This window comes from Haematobia irritans, chromosome 4, assembly GCF_050003625.1.
Source record: "Haematobia irritans isolate KBUSLIRL chromosome 4, ASM5000362v1, whole genome shotgun sequence".
Lineage (NCBI taxonomy): Eukaryota > Metazoa > Arthropoda > Insecta > Diptera > Muscidae > Haematobia > Haematobia irritans.
In genome coordinates, this window is record NC_134400.1 from 181,804,050 (window position 1) to 181,823,960 (window position 19,911).

Genomic DNA, 19,911 nt, shown 5'->3' on the forward strand with positions numbered 1-19,911 from the left:
TTTAGTTCGGAAGTTAAACAGACGGATGGACGGACGGACATGCTCAGATCGACTCAGAATTTCACCACAACCCAGAATATATATACTTTATGGGGTCTTAGAGCAATATTTCGATGTGTTACAAACGGAATGACAAAGTTAATATACCCCCATCCTATGATGGATGGTATGAAAAGAAAACCAAAAATTATTCGTAATACATGACCCGAGGAGATGTTGTTTGGCCATTTAAAGTAATTTTCAAGTGTTTTCCTCTATTGTTGTAACACAAAATAAACATGGCTTAAAACAATTGGCCAACAATTTGCATTGTAAGAGATCGCCACAAATGCAGATGAAGATGGAAAGGAGCGATTGATCATCGAAATGGCCATTGAATGTTGTCGATTATGAACAATGGTTAGTTGGTACGGTATCCAAATCCACTTGAAAATTATCTTTATTTTCCCCCGCAGGAGGGAGGCATAGACAGATGGAATATGATCCCTCAAATATGCATAGCCTTTGGCATGGATACTCTTACAAGTAAGGTAGTGTGTGTCTGTCAGTGTATATGTGTTTATGCAGCTTAGCTGATGTTAGCACCTAAAGGAGAGGCATTTTGTATTGAATACATGTATTTATTATTGCCATTTTCTATTTCTATTAATTTTTCAAAATGCTATTATATGGCATTTGGTGACAATTATCGGTCAAAGGGTAAACAGTAAAGGATAGATGTAGGCAATATAATTGATATGGGAAGAAATGACCAATCAACTATATTTTATTATTGAAAACCATTGTGAAGCTACAAGTAGTGTTGTCGACTTGCACAAAATAGTCCATGGGGATAGGATAAAGGGAAAAACGATTTTTTTTTTTTTTGTTAAAAAAACGTAGGACGTCTACTTTTTGCAATCTCCAAAAACAAAAAACAAGTATAAACGGCCGTAAGTTCGGCCAGGCCGAATCTTATATACCATCCACCATGGATTGCGTAGAAACTTCTACGAAAGACTGTCATCCACAAATTTCAACTCGGATGAAATTTGTTCCTCCAAGAGGCTCCAAAACCAAATCTTGGGATCGGTTTCTATGGGGGCTATAAATGATTATGGACTGATATGGACCACTTTTGGCATGGTTGTTAAATATCATATACTACCACCACGTACCAAATTTCAACCAGATCGGATGAATTTTGCTTCTCCAAAAGGCACCGGAGGTCAAATCTGGCGGTCGGTTTATATGGGAGCTATATATATGATAGGAACCAATTCTTGCATGGTTATTGGATACCATATAATAACATCACGTACCAAATTTCAACCGAATAGGAAGAATTTTGCTCTTCCAAGGTGCTCCGGAGGTCAAATCTGGTGATCGGTTTATATGGGGGCTATATATAATTATGGACCGATGTGAACCAATTTTTGCATGGTTGTGAGATACCATATACTGGCACCATGTACCAAATTTCAGCCGGATCGGATGAAATTTGCTTCTCTTAGAGGCCTCGCAAGCCAAATTTGGGGGTTCGTTTATATAGGGACTATACGTAAAAGTTGACCGATATGGCCCATTTGCAATACCATCCGACCTACATTAATAACAACTACTTGCGCCAAGTTTCAAGTCGATAGCTTCTTTCGTTCGGAAGTTAGCGTGATTTCAACAGACGGACGGACGGACATGCTCAGATCGACTCAGAATTTCACCACGATCCAGAATATATATACGTTATGGGGTCTTAGAGCAATATTTCGATGTGTTAAAAACGGAATGACAAAGTTAATATACCCCCCATCCTATGGTGGAGGGTATAACAAGTACAGTGAAACCTCACAAGATTAGGTAAGGTATAGTGGCAGCCCGATATTTCAGGCTCACTTAGACTATTTAGACCCTTTGAATACCACAGTGGTGAACTTCTCTCTTATCACTGAGTGCTGCCTGATTCTATGTTAAACTAAATGACAAGGGGCCGAGTCCGAACGATTTTCCACATTACAGTGAAGCTTTCAAACACTCAGAAATGTCAGCAGCTTTACTGAGGTGGGATAATCCACCGCTGAAAAAACTTTTTGGTGTTTGATCGAAACTGGATTTGAACCCACGACCATGTATGTAAGGCGGGCATGCTAACTATTGCACCAGGGTGGCCTCACCCTGAAAAATGGAAATTCTACACTTTTGAGAGATGTTCGTTTTTCAGAGTATCTAAGTTTGAGAGATTTAATTATCCTTGTGTTTTTTAGAGAAAATAGCGATTCCCAGTGGTAAAAATTCAAACCCCTTACCAAAAGATCGATTATGTTCTTGGGAAATTTGAAAGATTAAGTAAGTATGTTGTATGTAAACACACATATAGTTGACAATGCTACTACTTATACCTTAGCATTGAAAAATCGAACAGAATGTAATTCCATCAAAACTTAAACAAATAAAAGCTATTACATAGTCATCTAGTTGGGACGTAGTGGGACAACCAGTGCTTACGACTTCCACTTACTGCGTAAGGGGTCTGTAATTAGGAATAAAAACTCAAAAATGTGCTAGGCAACGTTTCCAACCAACATTGGTTTTTGTTTGTTCGTTTTTTTTTCAGTTTTCTGAATAATTTTTCGGGCATAAATACATTTTCATTGAATTTTACATCTTTTCCTGATTATCAATTAATCCTTTCCTGATATACAGCTAGACCTCGCTTTACGTCGCAGATACGTTCCAAAAAACACGACCCAAACTGAAGCAAAGATTGGAGACAGATAACATCGATAACAACGCAACTGCGAAAATCTAACGACGCAAAGTGAAAACTAGTACTAATTCAGCAGCGACGCAACTTCGAAACAACGCAAAACGAAACGACGCAAAGCGAGGTCTAGATGTATATGTGTAAAGGTAAGTGTGAAAATAATTAATTAAAATATGGAGGGATTTTCGTCCAGAAGTTTAAAGCGATTAGCGCGTAAGGAAGAAAATAATTTTAGAGCAATTTCCCTGCATCAATTAGCACCTTTCCAAGCGCCAGATTCAGGGGAGCCAGGGAGCCATGTGCCAGATTCAGGTAATATTTCTTATATAACTTTCTATTTGTAATTTATTGACTAATAACATATAATCTTTTATTTCAGATGCTGTCACAGAAAATGATTATACAGCGGACATTAGGAAGTCGGTCAAAAACTTCAAGGGTCGCCATTTCCGCAAAGTTTGTGGGTAAACAAAAAAACAAAAATGTAATGAATAAATATATACACACAAAAAAATATTTTTCTGATGCAATCACGAAATTAATTGATCCAATTAATTTTTTAATTGAAATGTCTTCAATCACGAAAATGATAGTATCAATCACAGTTTTAATTGGGCATAGAAAAAATCCTTGATTAAAAAATTAATTGATGTCATTAGCAATTTTCAATTAATTTTTTAATTGATTCAATTAAAAATTTAATTGATGTTGAATGCAAACCCCAATTAATTTTTTATTTAAAAAGGTAACTATTTTCAACTACTTTCCGAATTGGCTTAGAGTTTTTATTTTGATTAAGAAATGTTCATCACTTTTTTTAACTGACTTAGTCTTCTGAATTTGATTAAAATGTTAATTCTATCAATTAATTTTTTAATTAAAAATTTTAAAATTTTCAATCATGGACTAATTAACCTAATGTTTCTATCTTGATTAAAAAGTTAATTGTATCAATTAATTTATTAATTGAAAAAACATTCAACTTCAATTAACTTTTTAATTGGAAATATTCTGGTGATATTTTTTTCTGTGTACCAGTTATTATAACAGTATTACCTAGTATTAAATATTGTATTGAAATATTATTACCAAATATATATTAATTGTTATAATATATAAAACCAAAAAAAAAATAGTTATTTAGAATATTATTTGCATATTTTTAGGAAAAAACTATAAAATACATCATATTTTTATAGTTTACCGGCGAATCGGGTGGTAAATAGGGGTGCTTAGCTCTAGATTACTTTTATAAATAGAAAGTAAAACTGATTTACTCCATCGTTCCCATTACCGAGTAAAACACAATATTCAATAATCGCCATCCGAAGCCCTTAAGCATTGGTAATGCCGTTGTAATGGGCTATCATTATGCTTTCATTTACCTTGTCATGGAAATTGCGAAGTACTTGACTGCCTATGACACGCCAACGTAAAAGTAATGCGGAAAATTGATCGGAAACGTGGAGTAGTTGTCTCGACAAAATCGGTAGGATACAATCGATTTGGTAATGACGTTTTTTTCCACTGGGTTATTAAATTTTCGACTTTTATATCACTCTCAGCAATTTTAGTTTTCTTTCTTTTATTGATTGACTTTCCAATATTCTAATGTCATAGTTTGACATTTTTGAAAATTCTATTGAATTTCTTAAAAGAAGCAAAAACCAATCATCGTAAAAATTTATTTTTATATTCTATTTTATATTTTATGTATATTATTTCAAATGTCTGGATTGAATATAATACGAGCCCTAGATGTAGATGCCGCACCATATAGCTCGCGTTCTTTAACAAGTCTTTCGAAGAAAAAGTAAGTAGATTTCTAAATGTTTCATAATTTTTTTTTCTATTTAACCTGTCTCAGTTTGAGGGTCAAATTTGTAAAAAAAAAAACAAGTATATAAAGGGTGATACGGTCAAAATTTGGTCAAGGGAAAACGCGTGTAAATCGGTGAAATCGTTTATTTAAAAAATCAAATTAAATTTCTTTTTCAAGTTCAATTAGTATAAAATTCAGGAAAAATATTCAGTTAGGCTTTCGCTTTTCCAAATCCGAATTACCGGGCCTCACGCTTGACAGATTTTGTACAGCCACCTTGTCCACCTTCTTCGCCGCAGAAAGCCAGTTTGCCTTGAACTGCTGCTCGTCCTTAGCAGTTTTTTTGGTCTTCTTTAGGTTCCGCTTGACAATAGCCCAGTATTTCTCAATTGAGCGGAGCTCTGGCGTGTTGGGAGGGTTCTTGTCCTTGGGAACCACCTGCACGTTGTTGGCGGCGTACCACTCCATGGCCTTTTTACCGTAATGGCAAGATGCCAAATCCGGCCGTTTATTCAAACACTCTTTCACGTAAATTTCTTGGTTGACAGTCCCGGAAGCTATGAAAATGCTGCTTTTCAAGCCACAGGTACAGATGGCTTGCCAAACCAGATATTTCTTTGCGAACTTTGACAGTTTTATGTGCTTGCAAATATCTGCTACCTTTCCCCTTCCTTTTGCCGTATAAAACTCCTGTCCCGGAAGCTGCTTGTAGTCGGCTTTGACGTAGGTTTCGTCGTACATTACCACGTAGTCAAACTTCGTCAGCATCGTCGTGTACAGCTTCCGGGATCGCGCTTTGGCCGTCGTATTTTTTTTATCATCGCGATCCGGCTCGTTTTTTGGCTCGATGCACGGTTGTAGACGATACACCCAGCTTATTTGCGGCATCTCGGAGAGAGAGGCTACGGTTTCGCTTGAAACTACTGGCAACTCTCTTTGTCGTCTCAGCTGCTTCCGGTTTTCGATTTCCCCCCGATCCAGACTTCCTGGCTGTCGACAAACGTTCTCCAAACACTTTAATTACATTTGTAACGGTTGATTTGGCAACTTTTAGCGATTTTGCCAGCTTTGCGTGCAAGTAGCTCGGATTTTCGCGATGCGCGAGCAAAATTTTGATACGCTGCTCTTCTTGCTTGGACGGCATTTTGACAATTGAAGAGTGAATTCCAAAATCAAAATAGGAGCAACATTCTACACACACACACCTTCAAAATGAGAGTTTTTTAAATGCAAAATTGAAAGAAATACGTCAAGTTTATATTGACCAAATTTTGACCGTATCACCCTCTACAGTGGTAAATTCGGCCGGGCCGAATCTTAAATACCCACCACCATGAATCAAATATAATAGTTTCCTTTGAAAATTTTAGGGGGGGTTTGATGACAGATATTTTCCCAAGCAGATCAGTTCAACCAGTACGCTTCCCACAGATAAATGTAAAGATTTTACCTATGAAAACTAGATCAGATTTTGAATTTATAAGAAACATTTTTTGTTTGAGTTTTAGAGAATTCATAAACATCTCTCGTAAGTGTGCAAGAAAATGATGAAATAACGCCATGATTTGAAATCTAAAATCTGTGAATTTCCATCCCAATTATTTAAATGACTACGAAAAGTAAAATCTGGAAATTTTGCAATCAGTTTCAAACAATTTTCATTATCAGTGCGCCTTCTATACCCTCAATAAATGAAATCGGTCTATATGGAGGCCTTACCAAATGGACCGATAAAACTAAATCATATACTCTTTGTTATGGGTCTAAAATGCCAGTATATTTTCAATTTGTGGCAAATCGGATAAAAACTAGAATTTCTAGAAACCATAGGAGTTAAATCGGGAGTTCGGTGTAATGGGGGCTATACCAAAACATGGAAGGCTACACACAGTATTCAGCACATTTAATTGTAGTTCTAGAATCTAGATCACAAATCGGAGGGCCGGTTTATAAGGGGGCTATATCAAAAACTGTACCGATACTCAATATATTCGGCACACCTCTTCATGGTCCTAGAATACCTCTAGATTTCCAATTTCAGGCAATTTGGGTAAAAACTACGGATTCTAGAAGACCAAGAAGTAAAATCGGGAGATTGGTGTATATGGGGGCTATATCAAAATATGGTCCGATACTCACAATTTTCAGCACACCTCTTTAAGGTCCTAAATTCCTCTAGATTTCCAATTTCAAGCAAATTGGGTAAAAACTACGGATTCTAGAAGCCCAAGAAATAAAATCGGAGATCGATCTATATGGGGGCTATATCAAAACATGGACCGATACACCCCATTTTCGGCACACCTCTTTATGGTCCTAGTATACCTCTAGATTTCCAATTTCAGGCAATTTGGATAAAAACTACGGATCCTAGAAGACCAAGAAGTAAAATCGGGAGATTGGTCTATATGGGGGCTATATCAAAACATGGTCCCATACTCACAATTTTCGGCACATCTCTTTATTTTCCTAGAATACCTCTAGATTTCCAATTTCAGGCAAATTGGGTAAAAACTACGGATTCTAGAAGACCAAGAAGTAAAATCGGGAGATCGATCTATATGGGGGCTATATCAAAACATGGTCCCATACTCACAATTTTCGGCACACCTCTATAAGGTCCTAGAATACCTCTAGATTTCCAATTTCAGGCAAATTGGGTAAAAACTACGGATTCCAAAAGCCCAAGAAGTAAAATCGGGAGATCGATCTATATGGGGGCTATATCAAAACATGGACCGATACACCCCATTTTCGGCACACCTCTTTATCCTGTCTTAGAATACCTCTAGATTTCCAACTTCAGGCAAATCGGATAGATAATACACTTTCTAGACGCCCAAGAAGCAAAATCGGGAAATCGGTCCGTATGGGCGCTATACCAAAACATGGACCGATAGGCACCATTTTCGGTCCACTTTTTTATGGTCCTAAAATACCTCTAGATTTCCGACTTCAGGCAAATTGGATAAAAACTACAGTTTTTATAAGCCAAAGACCCCAAATCGGGTGGTCGGTTTATATGGGGACTATATCAAAACTTGGACCGATATAGCCCATCTTTGAACTTGACCTGCCTGCAAACAGAAAACGAATCTGTGCCAAATTTTAGGATGATAGCGTCATTATTGAAGGCTGTAGCGTGATTACAGCAGACAGACAGCCGGACATGCTTATATCGTTTTAGAATTTCTTCCAGATCAAGAATATATATACTTTATATAGTCGGAAATCGATATTTCGATGTGATACAAACGGAATGACAAACTTATTATACCCCCGTCACCATTCTATGGTGGTGGGTATAAAAAACGGGATATTTGAACTCAATAGGGAAACTTCTCTGAAGTGGACAATCACGTTTGCCTACATCAAGTGTCTCCAAGTTCAACATTTGAGAGATCTCCCTATATATTTGAACCGATTTTATTCCAAATCCATTAGTAGATGATGTAGGATTAGTAACTTGGTTACGGTGAAGAGGAATGGCGGAGGGAGGTTCGCTGATTTGGCATTGTCAGTTCGAGAAGTGCTTTTTCATACATGTGTTAAGTACACTGAAAAAAAGGCATACTCGGTTCCAAAGATTTTGTCTTTACTTTAAAAAATTTGGTATTGATTCCGAGCCAAAGAAGCGGAGAATTAAAGTAATGATACTTTTAAGACACAATTCTCTTTTAAATTTAGGTTTTGTGTACTTGCTTCTAGGAAGCAAATTTTAATTTTTGCTTTCATAGCTTTTTTTCTTCATATGCTATCAAAGTCCTTTAAAAACGAGTTAACGGCAACTTTATTTTCCAAATTAGGACTCGACTTCCAATAGAAATTATGGTATGTTTGAAGTAAAAAACTTCTTTAAAATAAAGTTTTGAAAAACATGTCCTATATTTGAACGATTTTTTGCTTTGTAGTCAAGATGCAAAAAGACAACAAATTTAAAGACAATTTCATTAAATTTAAAGAATTTTTCTGAATTATTAAAGTCAAGTTGACCTTACCCTATAAATTTTTTCTTTCATGTTAAGATACCCATTTTTAAGACAAATCACTTAATTATAAGGACAATACGACTTCATTGAAAAGTTTATCGACTTTTGGACAAGGAAAATAACTATATTTTAGAGAAATGCGTCTTCTATGCTAAGCAAAATTTGTATTCGTATTTTAAAGACATGAATCTTTGACCTCACGACAATATTTTTTTTCAGTGTACCATGACAGTATTCACTACTCAAAAAAAAGTGAATCCTACGAGTATATGGCACTAAGGCCAATTTAATTGTATTTTAGTTCATGTTTGAGAAAGTTTTTTTGACTTGACTTTTTGGTGTACGTTAGTTAAACGAACTCAAAAAGATGTTAGTTGCTAAACAAGTATATACGGCCGTAAGTTCGGCCAGGCCGAATCTTATGTACCCTCCACCATGGATTGCTTAGACATTTCTACGAAAGACTGTCATCCACAATCGAATTACTTGCGTTGTGGTATCTTAAAACTTCTTAACATCATTTTCTAAATTGTGAGTTAGTCCATACGTGATATATACTAGACAAAAAAGGTATGTACAGGTAAGTCTACAAATAATTACGAATCGCTATGGATCGCACGGTACGTAGAGAGCCAGAATTGAAATATGGGGGTCGCTTATATGGGGGCTATATACAATTATGAACTTGATATGGACCAATTTTTGTGTGATTGGGGATCGATTTATCTGAGGGCTATATATAACTATAGACCGATATGGACCTAGTTAGGCATGATTGTTAACGGCCATATACTAGCACAATGTACCAAATTTCAACTGACTCGGATGAAATTTGCTTCTCCAAGAGGCTCCAAATTCAAATCTCGGGATCGGTTTATATGGGGCCTATATATGATTATGGACTGTTATGGACCACTTTTGGCATGGTTGTTAAATATCATATACTACCACCACGTACCAAATGTCAACCAGATCCGATGAATTTTGCTTCCCCAAAATTCACCGGAGGTCAAATCTGGGGATCGGTTTATATGGGGCCTATATATAATTATGGACTGATATAAACCAATTCCTGCATGGTTGTTGGCTACCATATACTAACATCACATACCAAATTTCAACCGAATCGGATGAATTTGGCTCTTCCAAGGGGCTCCGGAGGTCAAATCTGGGGATCGGTTTATATGGGGGCTCTATATAATTATGGACCGATGTGGACCAATTTTTGCATGGTCATTACGGACCATATACTAGCACCATGTACCAAATTTCAGCCGGATCGGATGAAATTTGCTTCTCTTAGAGGCTCCGCAAGCCAAATCTGGGGATCGGTTTATATGGGGGCTAAATATAATTATAGACTGATGTGGACCAATTTTTCCATGGTTGTGAGAGACCATATACTAACACCATGTACCAAATTTCTGCCGGATCGGATGAAATTTGCTTCTCTTAGAGGCTTCGCAAGCCAAATCGGGGGATCGGTTTATATGGGGGCTCTATATAATTATGAACCGATGTGGACCAGTTTTTGCGTGGTTGTGAGAGACCATATATTAACATCATGTATCAAATTTCAGCCGGATCGGATGAAATTTACTTCTCTTAGAGGATTCGCAAGCTATATTTGGGGTCCGTTTATATGAGAGCTATACGTAAAAGTGGACCGATATGGCACATTTGCAATACCATCCGACCTACATCAATAACAACTACTTGTGCCGAGTTTCAACTCGATAGCTTGTTTCGTTCGGAAGTTAGCATGATTTCGACGGACGGACGGACATGCTCAGATCGACTCAGATTTTCACCACGACCCAGAATATATACTTTATGGGGTCTTAGAGCAATATTTCGATGTGTAACAAACGGAATGACAAAGTTAGTATACCTCCATCCTATGGTGGAGGGTATAAAAATACTATTTTGGGTAGAATTCTACCAACTGTGGCAACCGTGGTGGTAATAGAAATATATATTCTAATAGTGATTTCGATTGGTAACAAATATGTTGCATATTTTACACCTTACCTCCATAAATCAAAAAATTTTCCATAAATCAAAAATTTCGATTGGAAAATTCAGTGCAGCCTACCCAAAATGTGCAAGTTCGATTGACGAGGTGTTACCCATCGGAAGAGCAAAAGTGCAACCCATTTAACACTGTAGCTGGTCTACGGATCAGATTCTGAAGACGACCTAAATAATAGTGTTGTTGCAAATACAAAAGAAAGTGCGTGACGCGTGTATTGTGGTTGCTTTAAAATTTCTTCAACACAGCTGATTAATTTACCAAGAAGAAGCATATCAATTGTTACTGCCGCGACAACAAAATTCGATATTAAATATTTTTAATATAATAGCAAAATGCAAATGCGTTTTTTTTTTTGGCCAACACCATTGTAGATGCGCTATTGGGGAGTAGTTCTTCTGACGACGATGAAGAAGTTACAAAATCGTTGCTTGGACGAAATGATCAACGGCGAGTTAAAAACTTTGTTGAGGATGTAATTATTTTGTACTCTGAAATATATAAAATCAAAAGTTTTAACAATTTCCCTTAGTTCAAAAAAAATTTGCGTGTTAGTCGAGATTCCAATAATAGTTGTTAATAATAATAATCAAAATATTTCCGCCAAATTTCTTTTGTTTTGTTGTGCACCTTTTTTGTTCGTTTTCTTAAATATGCAACTGCGGTTTATCTCCCATACACTGAAAAAAAAAGCATACTCGGTTCCAAAGATTTTGTCTTTACTTTAAAAAATTTGGTATTGATTCCGAGCCAAAGAAGCGGAGAATACAAGTAAGGATACTTTTAAGACACAATTCTCTTTTAAATTTAGATTTTGTGATGTGCGTGAAGATAAATTGTAAATTGTAAATAGCTATGACACAAACCAGACAGATTTAGCCGCGCACCGAATGGGTTAATTGAGTTATGCTAAGGCGACCAAAAAATTGTTATATATATTTTGACTACTTTGGACAAATAATAAATTAACTAAGCGACAAATTTGATGCAGTAATAAAGGCCTAGGAGCGCACTTTCAGAAAATAAGGTCATACAGATCAAAAACACAATAACGATTGAGATATTGTAGAAAAAAAAAACCACACTAATGGATCCTTAATTTTTATAAACTCAGGCCACTGTGCAAAACTGCCCAGGATATTTTGGTATCAGGAGAAAGGTCGTAACGTGTACTTTCTGGCTATATGGTCGCTATATTCGAAAGCAATCCAGAAAATTGTGTTTTATCCAATTTAATGGAAAAATACTAACTTGGATGGATTGCCCCACTGTGCAATCCTGCCCAGGATATTTTGGTATCGAGAGAAAGGGCGTGACGTGGCTATATGGTCGCTATATTCGAAAGCAATCCAGAAAATTGTGTTTTATCCAATTTAATGGAAAAATACTAACTTGGATGGATTGCCCCACTGTGCAATCCTGCCCAGGATATTTTGGTATCGAGAGAAAGGGCGTGACGTGTACTTTATGGCTAAAAGGTTTTTATATTTGAAATTAATCCAGAAAATTGTGTTTTATCCAAGTTAATAGGAAATTACGAACTATGATAGAAATATAAAGAAAACTGGTCCACTGTGCAATCCTGCCCAGGATATTTTGGTATCAGGAGAAAGGGGGTGACGTGTACATTATGGCTAAAAGGTTTTTATATTCAATACCAATCAAGAAATTTGTGTTTTGTCCAATTTTATGCAAAAACTATGATAGCAATATAAAGAAAAATGTCCCACTGTGCAAAACTGCCCAGGATATTTTGGTATCAGGAGAAAGGTCGTAATGTGTACTTTCTGGCTATATGGTCGCTGTATTCGAAAGCAATCCAGAAAGTTGTGTTTTATCCAATTTAATGGAAAAATACTAACTTGGATGGATTAATATAAGGTATATATTAATATAACTTGGATAAAACACAATTTTCTGGATTGATTTCAAATATAAAGTACACGTCACGTCCTTTCTCTCTATACCAAAATATCTTGGGCAGGATTGCACAGTGGGACATTTTTCCTTATATTAATCCATCCAAGTTAGTATTTTTCCATTAAATTGGATAAAACACAATTTTCTGGATTGCTTTCGAATATAGCGACCATATAGTCAGAAAGTACACATTACGACCTTTCTCCTGATACCAAAATATCCTGGGCAGTTTTCCATTAAATTGGATAAAACACAATTTTTTGGATTCGAATATAGCGACCATATAGCCAGAAAGTACACGTTACGACCTTTCTCCTGATACCAAAATATCCTGGGCAGTTTTGCACAGTGGCCTGAATTTATAAAAATTAAGGATCCATTAGTGTGGTTTTTTTTTCTACAATATCTCAATCGTTATTGTGTTTTTGATCTATATGACCTTATTTTCTGAAAGTGCGCTCCTAGGCCTTTATTACTGCATCAAATTTGTCGCTTAGGTTATTTATTATTTGTCCAAAGTAGTCAAAATATATATAAAATTTTTTTGGTCGCCTTAGCATAACTCAATTAACCCATTCGGTGCGCGGCTAAATCTGTCTGGTTTGTGTCTTAGCTATTTACAATTTATCTTCACGCACATGATTTTGTGTACTTTTTTATTTTTCGCTTTCTCAGCTTTTTTCTTCATATGCTATAAAAGTCCTTTAAAAACGAGTTAACGGCAACTTTATTTTCCAAATTAGGACTCGACTTCCAGTAGAAATTATGCTATGTTTGAAGTAAAAAACTTCTTTAAAATAAAGTTTTGAAAAACATGTCCTATATTTGAACGATTTTTTGCTTTGTAGTCAAGATGCAAAAAGACAATAAATTTGAAGACAATTTCATTAAATTTAAAGAATTTTTCTGAATTATTAAAGTCAAGTTGACCTTAGCCTATAATTTTTTTCTTTCATGTTAAGATACCCATCAATTATAAGGACAATACGGCTTCATTGAAAAGTTTATCGACTTTTGGACAAGGAAAATAACTTTATTTTACAGAAATGCGTCTTCTACGCTAAGCAAAATTTGTACTCGTATTTTAAAGACATGAAATCTTTGACCTCACGACAATATTTTTTTCAGTGTACCTATATCAATGTTACCCCACAAATACTAATGTTTATTACTTCAGTATGGGTGGTTTAGGGTATGATATATGTTAGTCGGCTCCGCCCGACTTTCTATTTAACTTACTTGTTTTAATTTGGGTGCGATTCGGATGCCCAAAATGAAACAGATTTCTAAGAGTTTCACCGAAACTGGTTCCTGAGGGCCTGTCTATAGGGTACTCCTGCTAAATTGTCCCAGGGCGTGTCTTTTGGAATTAGTCCAAAACGTGTCCTAAACTGTAAATTTACCCCCTCAATGACAAACTCATGTTAAAGTGACTGGTCCCTTCCATACGTTTTGACCAGAACTGGGGCTGGTTCATACACATCAGGGACTAGTCCTGTACCGGACCTGTGGTTGATCCATTTCCCGTAGGGAAGCTAAAGAACGAAAAACCTAATGGGGAAGCTACAAATCGAAACAATTAGTGCGGCATGGTTTAGTTGCTATGGAGCTTAGTGTGAACGGACAGCGGGCATGCCAGTCATCTTGTCCATATCCTTCCTTGGAGGCACTCTGATCATTGCTCGAAAAAACTCGGATTTATAGTCTCATACCATAATGACTTGTGTGAGAATTATATTCCTATGAAATAACAAGTATATACGGCCGTAAGTTCGGCCAGCCCGAAGCTTATGTACCCTCCACCATGCATTGCGTAGAAACTTTTACAGAAGACTGTCATCCACAATCGAATTACTTGGGTTGCGGTAACACTTGCCTATGGCAAGGTATCTTAAAACTTCCTAACACCGTAATATATACCATATAGTCCATACGTGGTATATATTAAACTAAAAATGCCGATTAAATACGTATATAATTAAGTTTAAAGTTTCTATAGAAATAAAATTTTGACAAAATAAAATTTTAACAACATTTTCTATAGAAGTAAAATTTTAAAAAAATTTTCTATAGAAGTAAAAATTTGGAAAAAATTTTCTATAGAAATAAAATTTGGAAAAAATTTTCTATAGACATAAAATTTGGAAAAAATTTTTTATAGAAATAAAATTTTGACAAAATTTTCTGTAGAAATAATATTTTGACAAAATTTTCTATAGAAATAAAATTTTGACAAAATTTTCTATAGAAATAAAATTTTGACAAAATTGTCTATAGAAATAAAATTTTGACAAAAGTTTCCATAGAAATACAATTTTGACAAAATTTTCTATAGAAATACAATTTTGACAAAATTTTCTATAGAAATACAATTTTGACAAAATTTTCTATAGAAATAAAATTTTGACAAAATTTTCTATAGAAATAAGATTTTGACAATGTTTTCTATAAAAATAAAATTTTGGTAGATTATTTTTGGCTCGAGTGGCAACCATGATTATGAACCGATATGCACCAATTTTTGTGTGATTGGGGATCGGCTATATATAACTATAGACCGATATGGACCAATTTTGGCATGGTTATTAACGGCCTTATACTAACACCACGTTGCAAATTTCAACCGGATCAGATGAATTTTGCTCCTCCAAGAGGCTCCGGAGATCAAATCTGGGGATCGATTTATATGGGGGCTATATATAATTATGGACCGATATGGTTCAATTCTTGCGTGGTTGTTAGAGACAATATACTTACATCACGTACCAAATTTCAATCGGATCGGATGACTTTTGCTCCTCTAAGAGGTTCCGGAGGTCAAATCTGGGGATCGGTTTATATGGGGCTATATATAATTACGGACCGATATGGACCAATTTTTGCATGGTTGTTAAAAACCGTATACTAATACCACGTACTAAATTTCAACCGGATCGGATGAATTTTGCTCCTCCAAGAGGCTCCGGTGGTCAAATCTGGGGATCGGTTTATATGGGAGCTATATATAATTATGGACCGATATGGACCAATTTTTGCATGGTTGTTAGAGGCCGTATACTAACATCAGGTACCAAATTTCAACCGGATCGGATGAATTTTGCCCCTCCAAGAGGCTCCGGAGGTCAAATCTGGGGATCGGTTTATATGGGGGCTATATATAATTATGGACCGATATGGACCAATTTTTGCATGGTTGTTAGAGACCGTATACTAAGACCACGTACCAAATTTCAACCGGATCGGATGAATTTTGCTGCTCCGGGAGGCTCCCCAAGCCAAATTTGGGGATCGGTTTATATGGGGGCTATACGTAAACGTGGTCCGATATGGCCCATTTTCAATACCATCCGACCTACATCAATAACAACTACTTGTGCCAAGTTTCAAGTCGATAGCTTGTTTCATTCGGAAGTTAGCGTGATTTCCACAGACGGACGGACAGCCGGACAGACGGACGGACGGACAGACGGACAGACGGACGGACGGACGGACATGCTTAGATCGACTCAGAATTTCACCACGACCCAGAATATATATACTTTATGGGGTCTTAGAGCAATATTTCGATGTGTTACAAACGGAATGACAAAGTTAATATACCCCCATCCTATGGTGGAGGGTATAAAAATCGCTTTTGTATGTTAACATATACCCCAAACACATTTTGTTTCAAGCACATATATTTTCAGGGTTAGTCCAAACAAAATATTGTTTGTATTGTTCAAACCTATTAACATGTGTTTCACCATAGGGCATACACTGGTAGAAAAAAATTTTAATGAAATTTTCTTTGTGTGGATATATTTTTAAAGCGCCAATTGTTTACATCCATTATTTTACTTGCAGCATACTCTCTAGGTCTCTCTTTCTAAAGACATATATGTTTATAGACTATTTCTAAATTAATATATGTTTGCATCTAAGCACATTATAGTTACAAACAGTTTATGTCCCAAACATAATATGTCCCATACATGTTATGCTAGTTTATGAACATTATATGCTTCCATTTAAAAATATTGTGTTAAAAAATTTGAGTTCCAAACATATAATGTTTACACCCAAACATATTTGGTCCGTGTATCACACAATGGTGGACACCATTTATAGAGTGAGATTTTTAAGCCTGCAATATTACAATTTGGAAATAGACCCATATCCCTACAAACTGGGACAGGTTTTATAGATTTTTTCTTATAGTTAGTATGTGTGGAACTGCATCATCTGAAAAAAATGTATTCTTTCTTTTCAAGATCCCAACAGTCCCTTAGAACATACCATGGCATTTGTGATGGCGATACAACATTCCTTAGAGCAAGACAACTTGACGATGTACATCATCTAACCATGGGCGAGGATAGTGATACTGATGAATTTTATACTGATTCTACTGGACAAAAAAATCGATTTTCAAATAATTTCCTAACATATCTGCTGTGTCTCTTGCCACCACAATGGATGAACAAAATTCGAAACTTCATAGACATTATCACCGCATCGATATTCGTAAAGAAGGCCATAGATTTTATAGGAATATTTCTTTTGTGGATTCTCTATTTTGTCCAATTCTTTAGAGCCCAGGTGGGATGTTTGTCATTGTGGAAAATTCGTTTCCGTATAGCCATTAGACGTCTTCTATGGTTCATGACTTTGGGAAAATTGGGAGATCTGGATTGGTTTATAACGATTTTCATTTGTGCTCCGTGTATTTTCTTTTTGTCAGCTATTGGTATAATTCTATCGATTTATACCTTATTGCAGAAAATGTTACACAACTTTAGAGGATATTTGCGCTCTAGAGTTTTTTAATATTTTCTTGCTGCGATGACAAAAAAAAAGAAAATACGGATATATGTACACTGGTATAAAATAAATCACAATAAATAAAATCATATATATGCTTGTCATAAATGCGGATTTATTTGCTCTTAAAAAGAACACCACAGATTGCGTACAAATTGGCCCATGGGATTGTCATAGCACGGATGTCCACAATTTCAACATCCGTTACACTGAATTTGCATCATTTCTTAATGTGCGATCCGAATTCAGTGTAAATTAAAATTTTTGTTGCATGGTTGCTAGATGGTATATGTTGACAAAACGTTCCAAATTTCATCTGGATAGGAAGAAATTTGCTCTTCCAAGAGGCTCTGTAAAGCAACTCTGGGAATCGATTTATATGGCGGCTTTACCTAAAAGTGGACCCATATGACTCAGTAGTAATACCATCCGTCCTAAATCAATAAAAAGTACTTGTGCCAAGTTTCTGGCTTTTTTTCGTTTGTAAGTAATTTCCACTTTTAGGTATACACACCACATAAACGGATCTCCAGATTGACTTCCGGAACATCTTAGAGGAACAACTATCTTCCGATACGGTTGAAATTTGGTTGGTATATTGCCTCTAACAACTTTCGTGCAGCGATATTGTTTGCATTTAAGACAAATTAAACAAGAATATACGGCCGTAAGTTCGGCCAGGCCGAATCTTATGTACCCTCCACTATGGATTGCGTAGAAACTTCTACGAAAGACTGTCATCCACAATCGAATTATTTGGGTTGCGGTATCTTAAAACTTCTTAACACCGTTTTCTAAATTGTGAGTTAGTCCATACGTGGTATATATTAGACAAAAAAGGTATGTATAGGTAAGTCTACAAATAATTACGAATCGATATGGACTTTTTGCACGATACATAGAGAGCCAGAATTGAAATATGGGGGTCGCTTATATGGGGTCTATATACAATTATGAACTTGATATGGACCAATTTTGGTGTGATTGGGGATCGATTTAACTGAGGGCTATATATAACTATAGACCGATATGGACCTAGTTAGGCATGGTTGTTAACGGCCATATACTAGCACAATGTACCAAATTTCAACTGACTCGGATGAAATTTGCTCCTCCAGAAGCAAATCTCGGGATCGGTTTATATGGGGACTATATATGATTATGGACTGATATGGACCACTTTTGGCGTGGTTGTTACATATCATGTACTACCACCACGTACCAAATTTCAAGCAGCTTCCGGGACAGGAGTTTTATACGGCAAAAGGAAGGGGAAAGGTAGCAGATATTTTCAAGCCCATAAAACTGTCAAAGTTCGTAACGAAATATCTGGTTTGGCAAGCCATCTGTACCTGTGGCTTGAAAAGCAGCATTTTCATAGCTTCCGGGACAGTCAACCAAGAAATTTACGTAAAAGAGTGTTTGAATATACGTCTGCTGCCTTTCCTGAAGAAACACGGTTGGTACGTACTGTTTTGGCCGGATTTGGCATCTTGCCATTACGGTAAAAAGGCCATGGAGTGGTACGCTGCCAACAACGTGCAGGTGGTTCCCAAGGACAAGAACCCTCCCAACACGCCAGAGCTCCGCCCAATTGAGAAATACTGGGCTATTGTCAAGCGGAATTTAAAGAAGACCAAAAAAAAAAACTGCTAAGGACGGGCAGCAGTTCAAGGCAAACTGGCTTTCTGCGGCGAAGAAGGTGGACACGGTGGCTGTACAAAATCTGATGGCTGGTGTCAAGCGTGAGGCCCGGCAATTCGGATTTGGAAAAGCGAAAGCCTAACTGAATATTTTTTCCTGAATTTTATACTAATTGAACTTGAAAAAGAAATTTAATTTGATTTTTTAAATAAACGATTTCACCGATTTACACGCGTTTTCCCTTGACCAAATATTGACCGTATCACCCTTTAACATCACGTGCAAAATTTCAACCGGATCGGATGAAATTTGCTTCTTTTAGAGGATCTGCAAAGCAAATTTCCGTTTATATGGGGGCTATACGTAAAAGTGGACCGATATGGCCCATTTGCAATACCATCCGACCTACATCAATAACAACTACTTGTGCCAAGTTTCAAGTCGATAGCTTGTTTCGTTCGGAAGTTAGCGTGATTTCAACAGACGGACGGATGGACGGACGGACAGATGGACGGACGGACATGCTCAGATCGACTCAGAATTTCACCACGACCCAGAATATATATATATATATATATATATATATATATATATATATATATATATATATATATATATATATATATATATATATATATATATATATATATATATATATATATATATATATATATATATATATATATATATATATATATATATATATATATATATATATATATATATATATATATATATATATATATATATATATATATATATATATATATATATATATACTTTATGGGGTCTTAGAGCAATATTTCGATGAATTACAAACGGAATGACAAAGTTAATATACCCCCATCCTATGGTGGAGGGTATAAAAATATAGTGCTTTACTTTGATACATTATATATCAGCCACCCTTTGTAGGTATTTAATCTGCATTTTATATCTAATATGCCATAAGGACTAACCT

At 35.9% G+C, this 19,911-nt stretch overlaps 1 protein-coding gene across 1 annotated transcript; it reads left to right on the plus strand.

The window, feature by feature from the left end:
* Positions 1–4,347: 4,347 nt before the first annotated feature.
* Positions 4,348–17,414, plus strand: LOC142234226 (uncharacterized). Its single transcript, XM_075305319.1, has 2 exons — positions 4,348–4,553; positions 16,757–17,414. Exons 1-2 carry the CDS (start codon positions 4,468–4,470, stop codon positions 17,310–17,312), a joined length of 642 nt encoding a protein of 213 aa, XP_075161434.1. The 5' UTR covers positions 4,348–4,467; the 3' UTR covers positions 17,313–17,414.
* The last annotated feature ends 2,497 nt before the right edge of the window (positions 17,415–19,911 follow it).

What these genes read in the sequence shown, in the direction of transcription:
- LOC142234226 (XM_075305319.1), top strand. Translation starts at nt 4,468, where the DNA reads ATGTCTGGATTGAATATAATACGAGCCCTAGATGTAGATGCCGCACCA. An exon ending in ACAAGTCTTTCGAAGAAAAA is followed by an intron (nt 4,554 to 16,756) that starts GTAAGTAGATTT and finishes TTTCTTTTCAAG; the next exon opens with ATCCCAACAGTCCCTTAGAA.